Source organism: Desmodus rotundus, chromosome 7 (assembly GCF_022682495.2).
Source record: "Desmodus rotundus isolate HL8 chromosome 7, HLdesRot8A.1, whole genome shotgun sequence".
Lineage (NCBI taxonomy): Eukaryota > Metazoa > Chordata > Mammalia > Chiroptera > Phyllostomidae > Desmodus > Desmodus rotundus.
Window position 1 is genome coordinate 8,624,719 of NC_071393.1, and position 20,375 is coordinate 8,645,093.

The 20,375-nt window shown below is 47.8% G+C and overlaps 1 protein-coding gene across 2 annotated transcripts in view; it reads left to right on the forward strand.

Annotated features, from left to right (window-relative positions):
• FBXW8 (F-box and WD repeat domain containing 8) overlaps nt 1-20,375 on the forward strand; it is a 102,724-nt gene that overhangs the window by 12,992 nt on the left and 69,357 nt on the right. For both annotated transcript variants that reach the window (XM_024566945.4, XM_053928011.2), the window contains exons 2-4: nt 824-928; nt 10,235-10,399; nt 14,069-14,157. In XM_024566945.4, the coding sequence (XP_024422713.2) occupies nt 824-928; nt 10,235-10,399; nt 14,069-14,157 (359 nt within the window). The remainder of the gene's footprint in view (nt 1-823; nt 929-10,234; nt 10,400-14,068; nt 14,158-20,375) is intronic.

Sequence of the window (20,375 nt, forward strand, 5' to 3'; positions counted from 1 at the left end):
CTGTTTCACACTCATATTTCTTTGTGCTACCAGGATCGTCGTGACAGCCTTATCTCGCAAATGAAGCCTGTTACCTCATCCCTAATTGCTTATCCAGAGGCAGACGAGCTCTAATTTCTCTGCATTAATAAATGACACCGAAGAAGAGCTGCTTTGTTTGCACTGGCTCGCTCAGGTTAACCAGCGTGCGCCCCCGAGCACATTAGGAAACCTTGCGCCTCTCCGGCGGCCACGCGGGATGCTGTTCACCTCACCCAAGAGCAGCACTTCATTTATTTACTTTTTGCTCATGTTCACGGCCCTATTCCCCTTTTCCTAATGAAAACACTCGAGTGACCTGGGTCAGCATTTCTCCTGTGGCTGTGGGGTACTCACCCCCTCCAAGTTGGGGGGATGGCAACAGTTGTCCTGAGGGGGCTGATGGCCTCCCTGATTTCAGTGCTCACTCTCTTGGCTGCCTGCTGCTCACCTTTCCTTAGAGGCCAGGAGGGCCCCACAAACCTCTGCACAGATACCTGTGGCCCACCCCAGCTTGTAAGATGGCACTGCTTCTCCTTTTGAAGTGAGACGGGAAACGGTCTTGTGGACTTCATGCGTGAATGTGGGGGTGGACTTGGGGACGGTCAGAGAACTGAGTAGCTCTTCAGTTCTGAGTAAGTTGTGTCCTCTGCCGAACGGTGCGAAAGGTTGGCTCCTCCTGGGAAACACCGTCAGCTCTCTCGTCGCCACCGAAGGATGTCTCTGGTCGTTTAAAGGGCCTGGGAATACGAGCATTTTCAAGTCCAGAATTGTGAGCTCATTTCCTTTCTCTTTCTCTCCTCAGAATGAAATGGACGACGTGCCCTTCTTTGATATCCAGCTGCCGTATGAATTGGCAATCAATATATTTCAGTACCTGGACAGGAAAGACCTGGGAAGGTGTGCGCAGGTAAGCTGCCATTAACCGATGTGCCAGATTTACCTACGTATGTGATTAAAGCATAGGGAGCTCCTCCGCAACAGAAATTTACTTACAGAACGACCAGCTTTAAAGAATTAATGAATTGGGTAGCAACTTTATGTGAAGGAATGCAACCTTGAACTAGGAGTTGTGTTCCACATCGTCACTTGGTGTTCATCTCTGACCGTCTGCTCAGGAACCGTTCTCCCCGCAGTCTGAGTCACGGCTGACCTGGGGCTGCGTGCCCGCGGCTGACCACTCTGTGCTGGGTCTGTATTGAACTAGCCTGAGCCGTTACCGTCCTCCCTGTGTTTAAGCAAAGCGGCGAGCCCTTCGTTTACTCAAGCCGGTCCGTCAGGTTGGGAGCCGAGGGTCAACCTGGGGACAAAACAGTGAAGTCATGTTTTAGGCGTATAGTCCAAATTACCCTTTAAACACCAGAACCCCACTCAGCGAGGTGCGAGGCACGTGAGACCTGAGACCCACCAGGGAATTGCAGGCCAGTGTCGCCCGTCTCAGGCTTCCTCTGGGGCAAGTGTTCACCGGGTGGAGTGGTGGGAGGCAGTGTCTGGGCCAAACTTCATTGTGCACAGGGGATCTTGATAAAATGCAAATTCGTACTCAGGAGGTCCAGGGTGGGGCCCGGTAATCTGTATTTCTAACTGGGTGATGCCAGTGTGGCTTTGGCGTGTTTTGAGAGGCAAGGGTTAGGCCGTTAAAATTAGTCTCCTGTTCTCTTCTTTTTGGGGACGAGCGTATAATTTCTCACAAGTTAAATGTGTATATGATTGCTGACCATTGGCTTTTCACGAACAGCTGTGTTCCCCAGAAGACACCGGAATATCTGTTGTCCATAAATGCCAAAGGATGAATTTGCTTGGTGGTTGCCGCTTCCCACCTGTGGATTCTAGAATGTGTTTTACACAACTGTCTACAGCTGCAGAAGAAAGGGTTTGGTAAAGCGGGGTGGTAGGAGGACTGTACACTGAATTCCAAAGTGCCACCAAGAATTGAAGTTCAGAGTGTTAAGGCGGCGTGAGAGTGGTGAAGACTGTAGCCACATCGAGAGTCTAGGGCTTGCTATTTCTATGGCAGTTCACGAAATCACACACAGAGCGGGGCAATTGAGAGAGTTTTTGCATTTACACTATTTCTTTATGAAGTGTTTTGCTTAAGCAAAATTACAGGATGGGGCAAGAGCAGGTTTACAGTTCTTTGTATGGAAAATAATACAACATTTAATAAATAATAACACAAGAAAAAACTCTGGGTTTCGTGTATTCACAACTGTAAACATACTGTTGCCCCAACCTTTATTTTTCTACTTAAGTAAGAATCTGAAAAAAACTGTCAGTATTCTTGATGGCCACAGTCTCACTGCAGTGGGGATGCTGGCAAGCCTCTTTTTGATGCAGAGTGCGGCAATCTTTGGGAAATTATGGAGAAAATTACTCAAAGGCTAAAACTCACTAAATAAAAATGTCCTGAAGTGTAAGCCGCGCGTCGAGCCTATCGATTACATTGAGTAAGAGAACCTACATTGTCTTCTTCTTTCCCTGCAAATTGTATTTGTTATATTCTAACTTTACACATTGGCGCTGTTCCCAAGAGTTGAAAACAAGGGTGTAGCTGAGCGAGTCCAACTTCTGGATGTCAGCCTGATACTGTGAGCCGGAGTCTTGGAACGGGGGCTAATAGCTCGCTGCTTTCCACAAAGTCAGCATTACATGATAAAATCTTCATTCTTGATAGGGAGCTGCTGTTTAAGGAATCTTTTCTTTTAACATTGCTTTTTGCTCTCTCGCTTTGTAGCGGGCCATGTGGCTTTCACATCTGCTGCTGGTTTTCTCATCCAGCGAGTTTATCAGCGACAGATAGGATCTGGTGGAAGAAGAGATCCTCCTTTAGGTACAATGGGGCTGCATTTCAGGGGGATTGGCTGTGCTGCTGAGATTACTCTGCAGGTGTGAACAGTTTAGTTTGCGACACAGTGGTCCAATTGTCCACCAGAATTCTTCCCTCTTTGGCCAGTTGGATTTGGGGTTGTTTTTTTAAAACCTCATTTTTAGAGCACATGTATAAGAATAGTAAATATTTTAAACAGAATCCCTAAGGTGATTTTTTATGTTGTGATTTTCTTCATAGAGCTGTTACATGAAGATGACCATGGACGGCAATTGGTAGCAATGGCTTTTTTTTTCTAGCGTTAAAATAAAACCACAACGTAATAAAAATAAGTAGCATTTTCATTTGTTTCTCATGCTGTTTTATTTTTGAAACAGGGAAGAAGTCCTTCTGTTGAAGGGACTGTCCTGCTGCTTGATGCTTTATTTTAGAGGGGGCGCGCTCTCTGTCTTGCTCTCTCTCTTCCTCTTTTAATGTAGCCACCTTGGGATTTTAGTGAAATTGGGCCAGTTATGTGGAATTGGCACCACGGACTATGTGTGTTCCCTTAGAAAAAACCTCTTTGCTTAGATCTTTAGGCCAAATTGGTAACTGACTCACAGTAAGGAACCCTGATGGGGAGGACTTTGGAGATTTAATTGTCCCGAAGACTATGCTGGAGAACTGATTTTGCTCCGACGTTGTCGCCTTTCTGCGTCCCCTGTCTCTTTCTGGTTGTGAGGCTTTCCGCTCTCCAATCTAAAGTCCCACCGCGCTAGTGACCCCTGTGTGCTTTTGACGCTGACCTCTCCAGCTCCGTGCTGTCAATAGTTGTCCCTCGAGGGACTTAGTATCTCTGTGGGAGTGTCTCCTGCCGAAGTGTCTTGCAAACAGTATGTCTTTTAGTAAGCGAAGTTATTCACCGGGCAGTTCATTGAACGGCTTTGCCATCTTGCTATTTATTTATAATGTTACGTTCATTTTATCATGTGCCCACAGGGTTCCTGTCACTTTAAAGGGTAATATTTTTAAATGAATCAATAGTTACAAAATTGTTGACTTCAAAAATACGAAATTGTTTAGTTTTTATGAGAAGGGTAAGTGTGCTGTTGTTTACGGCATGAATAATTCTCAGGAGTAAAGGTGGACAAGGCGGCCATCACTGACGGGGGGAAACAGTGGGAGTGCAAAGTGGGGGAAAGTCACAGTTGGGTATGAGGCTGGAGCTGAGTTCTGCGTTCAGCTCTGCACTGAAGATCCAGATTTGGAGGCTGTCAGCACACTGAAGGTATGGAAAGCCAGGAAACCTGGTGAGGTTGTCAGGAAAGTAAGTGTGGACAGGGGAAGGGGTTCAGGGGTTGAGCCTGGGGCACCTCAGTGATCGGAGGACCTGAGAAGACCGAGAAGCTGTTACCTACGAGCTAGGAAGAAAACCCAGAATACTGTAATTTGTTGTGTACAATGTGCACTTTTTTGCCCAAATTTTTAAGGGAAAAATAAGGATGCGCATTATACATGGGCATAATGAATACATGCCATGGGTATGACAATCCCGTGTATAATGTGCTCAAAAACGTGGGTGCCCGTTACACACGGCAAAATACAGCACACAGCACCCTGGAAGCAGGGGTGGAAGTTTTCGGGCAGGAGAAAGTGATCAAAGGCGGGACGTGCTGCCTTGAGTCAAGTACGAGGAGGACCGAGAGATGACTGGCCATAGGATTTGGCTACTTGGAGGTCCCTGGTGACCATGGCCGGAATCAGTGGCATGGTGAGGGCAAAAGTGAGTGGGTTTCAGAGCGATCGGGAAGCAAGGAAGCTGAGATGATGAGTCTGTCCACCTCCCGTGGACTTGCTGTGTGAAGGCGTGACCAGAGCAGTGACGCTTTCCCCTGCTGTGGGCCTCACTGGTAACCCTACTCCAGGGGAGTTGATAAAGGTAATTTTTGAGCCAAGGTTTTTTTTTATCTTTTTTCTTTCTTTTCTTTTCTTTCTTTCTTTCTTTTTTCTGTAATGCCGCAATTCACAGTGGTGCTATAAGGCAAAATGCTGGAGACACTTTTATTAGCAGACTCTTGCAGCTGGGGCTCACTCAGTGGGGCTTTTACTGGGCTGAGCCACTCCAGTCCTGGTGTATTAAAACAAGACTATTAGGCCTTTGGAAAATTGAGGCTTGTAAACTTGCTAGATTTATATAACTTAAGAAATCCAAACAATTAGATTTCATTCGGGTGAGACTCTTTACAGTTTACTTGTGAAAGTTTAACTAGGTCTTTTCTTGTTGATTTTTTTCCCTCCAGAATTAAAAGAAATTCTTAATGCCCATAATTTTTGTTCTCCTTTAAGAGAAGCAAAAAAAAAAAAAAAGGCACCCTCCTTTTATAGTTTGCTAAGGAAATTGTTGGCACCTTTCTACGTTTAATACCTAGTTGTAGGTACAGTCCTGATCGCTTTTTGGAAGTAATTCTCACCTCTAGCTTTTATAAATCCCTCAAAGAGATTTATTGTTTGTTATCCAGGATTTAAACCTTATCCTGAATATCATTTTCTACAGCATAAGCCCCGTGATTCAGTGGTTGTGGTGGGGATGGTGCACCGAAACGTCAACTTTTCGTTCTTAGTTTTCCACCCCACACCCCTGTTGTACAAATTTCAGATCATGCCATTTGAAACGACCTGGCATTTTCTTTGAAGCTGATAATACAAATCTGTTTTCAGCTTCCAAAGTTTGTACGGTACGGTCTGATATATTTGAGACTTCTTGAAGATCGCTGAAGTTTCTCCATTTTAAAGTTGTTGAAATTTTGTACGGTTTAGTTCCCAATGAAAACGTATCCAAAATGTTTATCTTAATTGGGATCTTCTAGTTTGTAATCGCTGAGCACTGATTTGGGTTCTCCTAAAATGCTGATGATTCAGTGGTTCCGTCTGACCGAATGCAGCCTCGTAGCTGATTTTTGGACTTACAAAATCACGAAGATGGCCCCCTACTTGGGGCCACTCTTATGATTCAACCTGACTGTAAAGGCAGAGAGCAAACACTTCTCTCTGGCCCACGGGAAGTCGCTCATGAGAAAGTGTATACGTTTGGCAGATGAGGTGGAAAGTGGGTGAGAATTGCCAGTCTTAGCGCTCAGCATGTAGTTAGCACACAACACACGTCTTAATTGATGGGCCAGTGACCCATTTCAGTATTTTCTAAAGTGTCTTCCGCAGAGCACTGGGCTTTTGAGACACTCCTTGTCAGAAGTGTTCAGGAACCAAGTAAGTCTGGGGAATGAAGCTTCTTCTGCGTCCTCTTTAGAGATTTGTAACACGTGCCAGTCCGTTGAAGTAACGTATTGACACCCGAGCACCTGTTTTTGCCGAGTGTGCTTGGGGAAGTGTTGGTCTCTGCAATGAAACCATAACTTATATTTATGTGACCTTGTAGCACCTTGGTGGGTCTTTCATCCCGTACTGACATCTCATAAATTTTACCTCATAACTTTTTTAAATTTTTATTGTTATTCAATTACAGTTGTATGCCTTTTCTCCCCATCCCTCCACCCCACCCCAGCCGAACCCACCTCCCTCCCCCACCTCCACCCTCCCCCTTGATTTTGTCCATGTGTCCTTTATAGTAGTTCCTATAATTCCCTCACCCCACTGTCTCCTCCCCACTCCCCCCTGGCTATTGTTAGATTGTTCTTAACTTCAAGGTCTCTGGTTATATTTTGTTTGCCTTTTTCTTCTGTTGATTATGTTCCAGTTAAAGGTGAGATCAGATGGTATTTGTCCCTCACCGTCTGGCTTATTTCACTTAGCATAATGCTCTCCAGTTCCATCCATGCTGTTGCAAAGGGTAGGAGCTCCTTCTTTCTCTCTGCTGCATAGAATTCCATTGTGTAAATATACCATAGTTTTTTGATCCACTCATTTGCTGATGGGCACTTAGGTTGCTTCCAGTACTTGGCTACTGTAAATTGTGCTGCTATGAACATTGGGGTGCATAGGTTCTTTTGGATTGGTGTTTCAGGGCTCTTAGGGTATAATCCCAGCAGTGGAATTGCTAGGTCAAAGGGCAGTTCCATTTTTAGTTTTCTGAGGAAATTCCATACTGTTTTCCACAGTGGCCTCACCAGCCTGCATTCCCAACTTCTCATAATTTTTACAAAAACACCTTGTGTACTTCAAGGATCAGAGTAAATTGCCCTGTGATTAGTTAGCACTCTCTGCCTTTGAGAACCCTTGGGTCTGTGAATGCTGGCCCCTGTCTTACACTTCTGTAACCCTGCATTCCAGGGGTCTGTTAGAGGAGTGCTCCGCTCTGGAACTATTTGAGTTGTGGCCTGGCTCAGTCACAGCTGATACTGATCTTGTCTCTATCTGTGCTTCACGATTGCCGAGTACTGAGACTCCCTCTGGCACAGACAGACGGACAGACATCACCCAGTGTCATGGACAAGCTCAGCTGTGGACCAAACATGCCAAAAATAAAACCACAGTGTTCTGTCTAGTGAAAACTGGAACTCCGGCTTTACTGAGTCATCACCCCGTCCTTGATTGCCTGGCCACTGGTGATCGATCGGATGAGGGTCTGTTTCCCTGACGCCGTTATGGCGAAGATGGACAAGTGTGGGATGACAGTGTGGTTACGTGGATTTGTGACTGATGTTGTGGCCGTGCCAGGGTGGGCTGCTTAATGGACCCATGTCAGTGGGGGGAGCGCTAGAGTGGTTTGCCACAGGCTCTGTCCTCAGCCCCATCCTGGTTAACTCTTTTTTTAATAGTTAAGACGTGAAGGCCCACAGGCTGCATTTTGCAGGTGATCTACGAATGGGAGGAGTTGCTGACGCAAAGGGCGGCAGAACTGAGATGCAAAGACGACAGGAAATGCTGGGCGGGGGTGTGTGTGCGATGAGCTGGGCTTTAAAATGGATAGAAAGTTTATTAAGAATTCAGTTTTAAAAAATATTGTAGAAGTAAGAGATGGGGATTTTGTACTTAATTACAATTTCTGTTTTAAAAAACTCTGAAGAATGATAATCACCAAACTGAGATTGCCATTGGGGGGAAGAGGACATGAACATAGATAGAGACACATAGGGGTCTTAACCTCATTGGTATTGTAGTATTTTATTTCCGAAGAGGGGTGGTGAGTGTTTATAATACTCCTTATACCTGTTTGTTTGCCTTGAATGTCTAATAAAACAGACTCCAGAAGCCTTGGTGGACCCTTAGTTCGGTAGCCGTGACGATGTTGGCTACAAGTGAAGTAGCAAATTGGTGTCTGATAAAATCCTTCCATTCGTGGCACTTGACAGTCCGCCTGTGGGGTATTGTGTAGTCCTGAGTGGCACGTTTGCGGGGGGACAGCATAGACGCAGAAACACTAGGGTAATTCGGAGATGGTGGGTGTGGGAACGAGTCCTCTGACAGTTAGCTGGAGGAGGTGGGCAATGTTTAGACCAGTGAAGAAATGACTGCGGGGCAGTGGGATGGCCTTCTTCAGCCCTTTGAAGAGCTGCCAGGTAGAAGAGGGAGTAGATTTGTTTTTTCAGAAGGGCAAAACTCAGGGCCGTGGTTGCTGGTGTTTGCACGGAGATTTCCGCGAGTACGTGGAACCAGCGTGTTTCCCAGCCCTTGCTGAGGCCCACCCTGTGTGGTGGGGCATTGCCCTCAGTGTGCCAGTTGTTCACAGCCTGCGCGAGCCTCCGCCTCCTGCTCGTGTGGAGCCTCAGGGTCTGCAAGAGCAGAGAGACCAGGGCCTCCCCAGGGCTTCCCTGGGCACACACACGTTTCCGCTCACGCTCATGGCGTTCTTCATTCCCAGAAATACCCTGGAGCCTTTCAAAGCCCGCTCTGGCACCCCATTCCCCGGATTTTCCCCCTGAGTGTGCTGGTCCTTCTCTTTTTAGCCCCGTTGGTCATGCCGCCTTAGACAGCTGCCATGTTCAACAGTTGTCCCTTACTGTTTCTGACAAATGCCCTGGAGCTAGGACAGAGTGCACTCTGAGGCAGCTCAGATAAAGACAGGCCGTCAGAAGAGAGTGTTTCGGCAAGCTGCCAGACAGGCCGAATGGCGACGGTTCTCTGGGGATGGCACTTTTGGGGCACTGGAAAACTGGCCCCCCCAGTGGCTGCTGGGCTCCTGGGTTGTACAGCTACTGTAGTTGCAAGGCTGTTGGTCTTCAAGGTTTCCATGGAGCTGAAGGAGGAGGATGGGATTAGTGAAAGTTCAAACAAAACAGAAGTTATGCTTACCCAGATTCAGCCTTTTTTCTTGAATAAATGCTCCTCAGAATGTTGCAAGCCTTTAGTTAATTTCCAGAGCTGTGAAAAAGTTGATTTTGACAATTTTTGGCAGCATTTTTATTGCTTTTATGGAGGAGCAGATTTTTGGAGATCTTTACTCTGTAATTTCAAAAGTTGAACCCCCTATCAGTTCGTCATTAAGTGAGGCATCCATGTGCAGGGAGCGTCTGCCACGCGCATGCTGCGTGCGCTCTCTTGCTCTGGCTCATGTGCGCTCTTCTCGTCCGCACGTTTGATGTCTTCAAGTGGCCCCACGGCGGTGTTAACCGAAGCCATTGGTCACGACTCTTACTTGACTAGAAGTGAGTTGCATGGGCCGCAAGCAGCACGCGTTGCGGCCCCAGATCACGGTGATCTGCCAGCGGAGTTCATCTTCTGCAGCCCGCCCCACTTTGTACATTATCGGGTGATGAAGTGCATTCACTGTGCCCCTCAGTTACGCTCGGAAGACAAAGCACTAATGGCTAAAACTGCCATTTCCTCTGGATGCTGTTGGGATTTGAGATTCAGTCCAGACATAACATTAATTTCTCTACATCGGATCTCACAGTCCTGGTTAACAGCTTGAGTTTCTGTTAAATATTGTTTAAGGTACACACTTAAAATCCAAGCTCTCACACATACCGTAAATTTGAAACTCTCACACACGCAGAAGTTTCGAGGTAGGGGTATTTATTTTATTATGGCTTCTATTTCAGAAGCCGCCGGTCCCTAGCTCTGTAAGATGGGACTGCCAGCGCCTGTCAGCGGGAGCAAAGTGGTTCTGTTCCGACCAGCTGTGTGTGATTGTCCACCGCTTAGCCTGACATAGCGTGGATTTCTCGCCTTTTGTGTATCTGTGTCTTTTTCTCTTACGTTATATAATACCTCAACCAAGTAGTCTAAAATGTGATATTAGATGATAATACAACAATTTTGCAATCTTGAAAGATAAAACTAGAAACATTTGCTTGTTGTGTTTTTTTTTTTTTTCCACCTCGGAGTGTTTTGTTAATGAGACATTTTATACTGCCATAAACCCAGGGCAATAATAAAGGTGTTGATTGATTTTTGGATGACAAGGGCCTTCTCTCATTACAGGATTTGACACGTGTGTCACTTGTGCTGTTTTAGGTGAGCAGGACGTGGAAGGTGATTGCCGAAGACGAAGTGCTCTGGTACAGGCTGTGCCAGCAGGGCGGGCACCTTCCCGGGAGCAGCATCTCCGATTATTCTTGCTGGAAGCTCATCTTCCAAGAGTGCCGAGCCAAGGAACACATGTTAAGAACCAACTGGAAGGTAGGCGGCGGCCAATATCATTACCTGTAGAATAGCCTACGAGGACACGGGAATCCAAGCCTGGGATTGATCACCAAGTCCTAATTGCAGCCTGAGGTTCACTGCCAAAAGCAAAGGGAGAGGAGGATGGTGAGCGTACCGTCAGCTGTTGGTGACTTGTTGCCCATTTTGTTTGCCCTTGGCGTCTCTGCCCCTGTTCCAGCCACACTATTTGGGAGTGTCCTGCTGTTCTCCAGGAGAGGAAGGGGAGTTAGAGAGGCCGGCCACCTCACTCTGACGGGCAGCGTCTTTGGCGTAGTGCTCCGTGCCGCCCCTCTCACTTTCTCCACCGCCCTGCATGGGCCAAGAAAGAGAAAGTGTCACCTGAATACAAAAGAGGGGCTATTTCCAGTAAATGTTCAGAGGGAGATTATTAAATGTCTCTAAGTACTGTCTTCTCTTCCCTCCCATAACCTATTGGCTGGCTTCCATCACATTTATCACTTCAGAATCTCTACAGAAATATTAGATCACAGCTAAGAATTTCACAGCACAGTGTTTCTGTAGGAAGTACGTGTCAAGAACAGTGTTACATGAAGCTGCTCGAGGCATGACGAGCCAGCCAGGTGGTGGTCGTGTTTGTCCCCACCTGTGTAGCTGGGTGGTCAGTAGTGTGGAGGGGATAAAACCATACTCTTTCCTCTCCTTTAAAGGTCAGTCCTAATAGACTTGGAGATGAACAGGCTTTTGCTCACTACTGCTGATGACATATTGCCTGTGTGCATGTCTGTCCCCAGTCACCTCGTAACCTGATCAGTGACCGATACTCTTGATCTGGGCAACCTCACACAGCTTCTAGCAAAGTCAATGAGAGCGGAGGTTCTCTCGTTTAGGGTTTTGCAGCCCTCTCGCTGGTGGCATTGGGGCCAGGTAGGTCTCTGCAGCCAGGGCTGCCCTCTGCCCTGTAGGACTTGAGCAGCCTCCGTAGTCTCTACCCCGTAGGTGCCAGTAGGTGGCATTCCCTTTCCCTCCCAGCTGTGACAACCAAAACTGTCTTCAGACGTCTTCAGATGTCCCCTGGGGGCAACATCGCTCCTGGTGGAGAACCGCCTTTCTAAGGAGAATGAGCAGAGCTATCCTTTCTCAGGCCGTTAAGGTGCCACCACTAAGTATCAATTAAAAGTCACACCGTCCACAGTTTGCCTCCTCACTGGGTAATGAACGCGTGTGGGGGGACCCGTAGCCCTCTTTCCTGTGTGCTTGAGTAGGGGCCGTGTGAGGGACATACGGGAGAGCCAGGCTTCAGGGGTTGACAAAGCTGCTTAGACAGGTGGGGGGAGGGGAGGGCAGAAAGCCAGGGTCTAATGCTGGTAGGAGGGGCTGTAACTTAAGGTGAGCTTGAGCGTTGGGCATTAACTAGGGTGTTTCAGGCTGGGAAGAGGGGTGCTTTTGAGATCAGTGAGCAGGAGAGCTGCAGAAACTCCGTGTGTCCGGGCTCAGAGATGTCAGACCCTGAGAGAGAGCAGCGGCTGCGTTTTTGTTTCCTCTCCGGTGTTAGAGAAAGCGAGGGAGGCGGCCATACATCTTCCCTGCTCCGGGCTGGGGATGGCAGAGGTGAAGGGGCTTAAAGACCCACCTCACAGCACCTGGCATTTATTAATGGTATGCAAGTTACATGCGGTTTAACTGAACATCTATTTATTGTTTTTCTCCAACAAGCACAAAGGCCTGAGTTTGGCGAGTGGTTGTTGACCGAATGAACTGGAGTCAAACTGCAGGCGGAATGTGAGAGAGGCTTCTCTTTGCAGTGTCTTGGGCCTGTTTTTCTGACAGTGTTACCAATGAGGACGACAGGAGTGAAATACTCAGTAGCAAACATTGCATGAGCTGTATGATGGGATTCTCCTTGTGATTCTAGAATGCAAAAGTCCTACCAAAACAGGAAAGGCAGTGTCAGAGCGAGTCGCTCTGCTTCTGCGTGCCGTTGTGTTCTCCTCTCTCCGAGGACAGGGGCTCAGAGCAGCCCTGCTCGTAGGGCTGTGGGGAGGGCGGCCGTCTAACGCTGCATGTCTGATGCAGCTCCCACGGAGCGCGGCCAGGTGGGTGCCCAGTTAGTGTTGGCCGGGGAGCTCACAGGCCTTTGCACGCAGACGCTGTGGTTCGGTGCTACACGTGGTCGAGGTCAGGATGGGTCGGGCAGGTGATTCGGTCTGGTACCCCCTAGGTCAGTGTCTGGGAAGCCCGAGAAGGGACCCCAGGGCCCTCGGGCATTTCTGCAGAGGAGATGGGCTGTGAGCACATGAACTTCCTTGGACCTGCAGTTCAGAGCCAACGTGGAAATGCTTTGATAAGCTGGTCGTGGTGGCTGTACTATTCCTCTTCCTGGTGTTTGCATTCACTCCTTTCTCTCTGGCCTTCGGGGGTTTCTGCAGGACCAGAAGAGCACTGCAGGGTTGCAGCCCCTGGGGTCGAGGTGGGGCGGGGAAGCCCTGTGACAGGAATTGGTAAATGCCGTAAGCAAGCGGGTTTCGCTCTCAGGCCCTCTCTTTGTCTTTCAACACCTGTCCCTCAAAAGAGCTGTGCTGTTCTTGTGCTCTGGGCCGAGGCCCTCACACAGGTGACTCCCAAGTCCTTCCCTTCCATCCCCATACATCCCCCAGCAGGACAGCTCCACTTGGACAGCTCAGCCTTGGACCTGGTCTTCAAGTGAGATCATCACGCGGATTATCTTACACCATGCCTAGAATACAGCTACTCAGATGTTGTTGCTAATGGGGTGGACGTCATCAGCTTCTCCTAATAACACAGTAAGAAGGGTGGCCACCATTTTCGAGCACTTGCTCCGTGTCACCAGCTGTGCTCGGCACTCACAGACACGGTTCCCAGTCCCTGGGCCAGTCGGCAAAGCGGAAATGGCGGCTGCCTGGTGTTCTTGAACACCGTCGCCCACGCGTCCTTGGCTTCACTCTCCCACCCTGCCCAGCATCTCACATGTAAACGCGTTATGTTCCTTCAGATTCCCTTTATTTGTATTTTAAAAGTAATTATTTTATGTGTATATTTGTACAAATCATTCAAAAGTCAGAAAAGGGCATACAGGGAGAGGTACGTCTTTTTCTCGCCTCTCTTCGCTGACCATCTGGTCCCCTCCTCTGGAGCAACGAATGCCATGGCTTTTAGGGTTTCCTTGAAGAACTGCTTTCGTGAACCTCTGGCCTCTCGATCCAGATCGGTGTCTTTTCTTCCTTTCCCACCCTGATTTTTTCTCGTTGAGTGTACTTGTTCATTTTATTCTGTGGGCTGTTAACAGGTAAAATATCACTAAATACTTTCTCTTCTCTGACCCGAACTTTTTCATGCACTTCATACATTTCTTTAGGTACTTGCCGCTGTCGGCCTGTGTGGATTGCAGTTACCGGTGTGGACAGGTCGCCTCCCCGTCCCCTCGAGCACAGGGCAGCGTCTCCCATGCCAGGGCCCCTGGTTCAGTGCTTGTCCTGTGTGTGTGTGTGTGTGTGCGTGTGCGTGTGCATGTGTGTGTGTGGTAACTCGTGTGTGCTAGCAGGGCAGCGTGTTATTGGTCGTCTTGGTCCTTTTGGCTGTCCAGACAACTCTGAACACGGGTGAAAATGACGTGCTGTGTCGTCCCAGGAGTAGTAACATGAACTGCACCCCCCTTTCCTTACGCAGAATCGCAAGGGCGCCGTGAGTGAACTGGAGCATGTTGCCGATGCGGTTTTGTGCGACGTGCACTCTCACGAAGGCGTCGTCATTGCGGGGTAAGCCGGAGCAGCTTCTCACCTCGTTCCCCACACACCGCCCCAGCGTCCCGTTGTCAGACGCCGTCTGTCCTTGAGAGCACCGCTCCCAGACAGGTGGCCCGTGCCGGGGAGGACTGTGTCCCCCAGCACTCGAGAACGCCGAAGCGCGTGGTGAGAAGCGAATGGTGCAGAGCAGATCTGTGCTCCGTTCGCCTCAATATGTCTTTCCTGGCTTCAAAATCCCTCCTGCGGCGTGTTATGTTAGATTTTCATGAAGGCAAACAGTTTGTATTTTATGAAGACATAAAAAAGTCAAGCAAGAGTAGTAAGTGTTGGCACAAAGAGGTCCTGTTCTCGTTCTCTTGTTCTGAAGCTTTTATCATTGAGGAAGGGCTGCGTCCACACACAGTCTTCCTTCCCCGCCACATGGTAGGTATTTGCCATTTAACTTGACCCGAAATGGGCTTTTTATTTGTCTCCACGGCCAAGAAATTTAATTTAGCTTCCGTGGATTTCTTTGGCTTCTGTTCTAAAAACCACTTTCATGAATTCTTCGTATTTTACTACAGAGATGTGTTTATGTATTTCTGTAATGCATAAGAAGAAGATCAGTTTTGGGGGGGGTGTTTGATGAAGATGTCTTGGACTAGATTCTCAAATTGTGTCCTTGATGCAACAGGCCACTTAAACCTCCGACACTTGACTGGCATGGGAGCGAGCAACCCGAGAGGAGTCCCCACCTAGAAGAAAACAAAAACCAATGTTGGACGTAACAACTTAGTAGTACGCAAGTTTTTCTTTAAGGAGAAAAAAATTTTTCCTTAAGAAGCATTTCTTAAAGAGAACCACTTGAATTGCAATTGCAGTCAGATTATTTTAATATTTTCTGGAATTCAGTGCCTAGAAAAAGTCTTGCTTTAAACAAGATATGCCCAAGAGGAACACGTTTTTGTTTGTTTGGGGTTTTTTTAGTTATTTTTGTAAGTGCAATTAAACATTTTTTGAATTACAGTTCACATTCAGTGTGCTTTTGTATTAGTTTCAGGTGTACAGCACAAAGGAACACTTTAGTTTAGCTTTTGTTTTGCTGGCCACAATTTAGAGCTCAATGCTCTTCCTCAGAGCACGATGGAACTGTTGTTTTAGAAAGATTAATGGGCCAGAAATCTGGAGTTCTGTCCAACCAGTGCGGCGCTGGACTTGTGCCCCTCGCTGCGCAGGTGCGGGCCTCGGAGCTCGCGGTGCGTGCTGTACGGTCCTTTCCTCCCACCAGTGCTGAGGTCCCGTGTTAACTGAGAAATGGACTGATGTCATTCCAGCTTGAAGGGGTCTCTCCTCGTGTGTCATAGGACCTTTGAGGACCGAATGTGGAGGTTGGACTGAGAGAATCGTAAAAGAAATCAGAAGTAAAGGAGGCTCGAATCTCGGGGGCCAGTTACGAATTTCTTCTCTGGACGTGGACCTCACAGAAGGCAGGCTGGCGGCAGTCCTTTCTTTCCTGCCCTGTGTTCCCCCGAGGCCCGCTTGGCCCTGCAGATCAGACCCGCACAGCGCACAGCGATGGCGGCGTGGTGCGGGTCGATAAGATGAAACTTGATCTGTGGACCAGAGAGGCTCCTCACGGCCCCTCTGTCTAAGAGGGCCGTACGCTTATGGCCTGGCATCAGACGCTTCATATCTTGCTTGTGTGTAGAGCATCTTGTGTTTACCATTAAAATTTTATCTGGTGGTTACGATGCTTGTTTTCTGGGTCAGAGCTCGAATCCCTTTTCATTTGAGACAGCGGTGTTTGTGGTTACCTCATTCCCAATCAATGCTGTACTCGCCAGGCTTTCTCCAGTTATGTATCTCCAAGGAGCCTCTTAAAGAGACAGTGACCACCTCATCGTCTCTTTCTCTTCTGCTCATCTTGTGATTATCTTTTTCCCTTCCTCTCTCTCTCTCTGTGCACAGCAGAATTTAGTTTGTATTGCTAGAGCTAAACTCTGTAACATTTTTGCATTTAAGCCTGTTGAATATTTCGTATAATTGGTAGAGAGCAAAGACTCTTGGAGAATCTCTTGCCGCTCTCCATGCTTCAGTCCTGTGTGTAAATATCCCTGGCGTGGAGCCGTGCTGTTTAGACCAAGACTCATTTTCATTCAGCCAGACGGCACGGCCCCAATCTTGGTTCTTCCTCGTACTTTTCACACATACCCAGAGGAACCTCCAGATGGTCGTTCACTCATAAACTCACCGGAGACACCCGAGTACCTATCAGGTGAGTGGGACCTGGCCCCCGCTTTACTTGCTTGAGGCTTATTTTTCCAGCAGCGGAAACACACCCAAAGCTTTGATCATTCACGTTTTGTTCATCGGCCTTGCTTCCCTTACTGTCTCGTGGGTGATAATTTCCAGTCACCTTTTCCGACGTTCTAAGGCCTTTGAAATTTGTTTTCAACCTACCCTATCCTCATTACCCTACTCAGTGCGCCTTTGGGTTTTTCCACACTTTTCTAATGAGTTACCTCTGACCCTTTCTTTTTAAAAATTAAATGTAATTTCCATACTACAAAATTCACCCTTTTAAACTGTATGTCAGCGGTTTGGGTATATTTACAAGGTTGTGGAACCGTCCACCATTATCTGTGCGAACATTTGCATCACCCCCAAAAGAAACCTGGCCCCCATCCTTTAATGGGCCTCAAGTCTTGTCCCCTCCTGCAGGTGCCATAGCACGGCCGCCTGTGAGCCGCCCCCTCCCCCCGCCCCCGCACACATACAGACGCCCGCTCTCCAGACACCGGCAGACGGCTCCACCACGGCCTGTAGGGCAGGGCAGCGGGCCGTGTGGCTTCAGGTTCCCCGAGCACTTTTGTTTTATGTTGTCGTTTTAACTTTACAGCTATGTATTTATCCGGTTTGTAAGCATCTTTTAAATCTGGAGGAGGGTATAGGGTGTCACTAAGTGCCCTAAGTCACTAAGTGTGTCACTAAGTGTCACAAAGTAGTGCTTACACACCGTTTTGTCTGAAGTAAGCCTTAAGATTTAATGAACAGCCTGTCCCTCCTCTAACCTGTTTTCTACATTACGTGGGGCATTGGAGAGATTCCTAATTTGTCTTGCCTGTTCGCTGGTTTCTTAGTTTTTTCAACTTAAAATCATATAGTGTTAAACCTGGAAGCGCTTTAGAGGTGAGCTATTCCCAAACCCTCGTTTGTGCGAGATGGCCGAGGCGCTGAGAGAGCTGATGAGCCAGGCCAGGCGCATGTGCCCCGCTGGGCTGCCCCTTGCAGGTCCACACCCACAGGGCTGCCTTCTCCAGCCCACACAGCCCCTCCGACGGCTTGTCTATGATAGTGCCATTTTGGTTTTCTTTCGTGGCATCTTTTCTCTTAAAAATAAAAGCAGCAGTCCTGGTTGGTGTGGCTTAGTGGATTGAGTGCCGGCCTGCGAACCAAAGGGTCGCTGGTTCAATTCCCAGTCAGGGCACATGCCTGGGTTGCGGGCCAGGTCCCCACTGGGGGGCGCATGAAAGACAACCACACACTGATGTTTCTCTCCCTCTCTTTCTTCCTCCCTTCCCCTCTCTCTAAAAATAAATAAATAAAATCTTAAAAGAAATAAAAGCAGCAATAAAATCATGTTTTTGCAAGACTGCTAGTGGAGAAGAGAAAGCCACCTAAATCTTTGCATGCTAACACAATCTGTTAAGCTTTAGGTGTGTGTGGTTTATTTTTCAGTAGGCTTTTTAATACATACTTTTACATAACATAATCACAGCCTACGTTACATTTTTGGCCTCTTTCCCCCTTACTAAACTGATGAAGTTTTTTTCATGTTATTACATAGTTGTCATTACATTCTTTGATTTGTTGCAAAAGCTCCTAGGATATAATTATATCCTAATTTTCTTACTCATTTCCCTAGTACTGGACATTAAAAGTCATTTTTTTGTGTTTTGTTGTTATACAATAGGGATATTTTCTGTATAGAGATTTGCAGCGTTTTCCCCTTTTTAGTGCTATAAATCTTCATTATTTAAAAGCTATAAAACACAGGCTTACTATAGAAACTTTGAATTCCATAAAGTGTGTAGACCAAAAAGTGAAAGTTCTTCCATTGTCCTCCCCAGTCTCACTGTTTTCCTAGGCTAAGTCCCATAAGTGAAGTCAATGGATTTAGAAGAATGAATTTTTAGACTTTCCAGGTTAAATTATTTTAAATTAAGTCATAACACACAACTTCTTTCTAATATAACCCTTTGTTTTGAAGTCTCTTAAACCATCTCTCAAGCCTGCCTCCCTGGATAACCCTCCATTCTATCAATACCATAAATGACCAGAGCACACACCCCTTCTTCACGTCCAGTCTTACGTCCCCGAAGTCCGGCCTCCGTCCCAGCCCCCACACTGAGCCACACTCACAGGTCACACGTGGTCACGTCCCCCTCGGCCTCTTGGCACTGATAGATCTTATTGAGTGGAGCCCTCTTAAAATGCAGGGACCGCGCACCGAGCATCTTTGCAGTCCCCAGAGCCTCCCAGCAGCCCCAGCTCCCAGGAGACTCTGCGGGATCTGTGTGGGGAGAAGAGCTCACAGTCCAGAGACTCTGCACTGTCTGAGCTTCCCACCACGCCTCTGACCGGCCCACCTGCTCTGGCCCGTGCCAGCCTTCCTGTGCCCTCGCTGGGTCCCCCAGCAGGAACGCGCAGATTCCCAGGAAGTACCTGAGCCAGCTGTTTTCTCGGCTGGTCACGTAAGCGAAGCTCCTTCAGCTGCGACTAGGTCATTCAAACTCAGCCTTTACTTTGATTTTCCAGCTAAAATTTCCCATTTCCTTAACTTGAGAAAAATTCGTGTTCTGAAGCCACCAATCTCTTACACAGTAAGCCACCTGTCTGTTTCTCTCCGGGTTCAGCCTCTGGCTACGTCTTCTCCGGATCTGATGTCACTGCTGCAATATCCTGAGGTTCAGTGTGTGCTTTCCTTGTATTTAGGAAAAAAAGATGTTGTCTAGAAAGTTTGTTGGTCATTAGCGATTAGAAAGTGTGGATTTTGTTTGTTTGTTTTATTTTGGTTTTGGTGGTGACAGCCCTGAGAATTCTAGAATGTTTTTCAAGTCACGTTTATCACTGAGGGAAAAGAGCGAGCAGGAGAGAGGAGGAGATGGAAGCACCCTGATCTGTCTCTTGCTGCCCCGTTGCACTGTGGGAGAGAGCTGAAACAGGTGACGTCCTGAGTTCAGAAAGGTCGCGTCGTGAAACCTGAGGTGTAGGTCTAGGTCTAAGTTGCCAGAAGCTTACTTGCTTTACTGCCACCTAGTGAAGGAGTGCGTCGCAGGTTCAACTCCAGGAGAAAGTCAACCCGGGGCGCCGAGGCCTCGCGCCAGGGGCTCCCCCTTAAGCTGTGAGCTCACCGAAAGCTTTTATCAGATGCCCAGGAGTGTGGTGGGGTTTTGCAGTAAACTCCCTCCTCACTCTCACGTAGGACTCCTGAGTCCGAAGCGTGTCAGTCTGCATAAGGAAGCATCGTTTCTGTTTACATTGTAGGACTGGTTTCCTCTCCCCACTTTGGGTTTAAAAAAATATCAGGCGCCCTCCTGGTACTGAGGTTTCTCTCCCTTGTTTCCCTTTGATGTGACTGGTCTTTTTAGGGCGCGGTCCCCCCCTTTACTGGTACAGTGACTGTATCCCGGTTTCCCTCTGCCAAGTGTGGCTACAGGGAAAAGTGTGTCGTTTAATGTTGCAAAATATTAGCGCTCTTCTTCTGCATAAAACATTCAGTTGTCCCATTGGGTGTCTGCGTTTTCGTCCGTCTCCATCCCCTGTGAGGCGAGCATGTCCCAGCAGGCACACGACACAGCTGTGACAGCACCCTTAGCAGCAGGGCGACCACCGGGTGTCCTGGGCTTTCACTTGTACTCTGTCTGTCTGTCTGCACGACCTGGGCGTCAGAGTCGAGGGGGTCCCAGTCTTCTGCAGACATGAGGCACAATTTGGAGCTTCCAGTTTATATAGGAAAATTTGAATTCTGAGGATCTGGTTGGTTCAGTTTGCCTAGCGGCCCTTACCGTGCATATTATCATTGTTTATAATTAGAACTGTTAGAAATACCAGTTAAACATCGGTGTGCATCTGCGAGAATTTGGAATACCTTGCTTTTAGCCATTTTTCTCCAGTTTCTCCAGTAATTAGAAAGGTGCCTTTGTATTGACCATGCACCAGGCTGAAATACGGCTTTGATCTGAAATGGT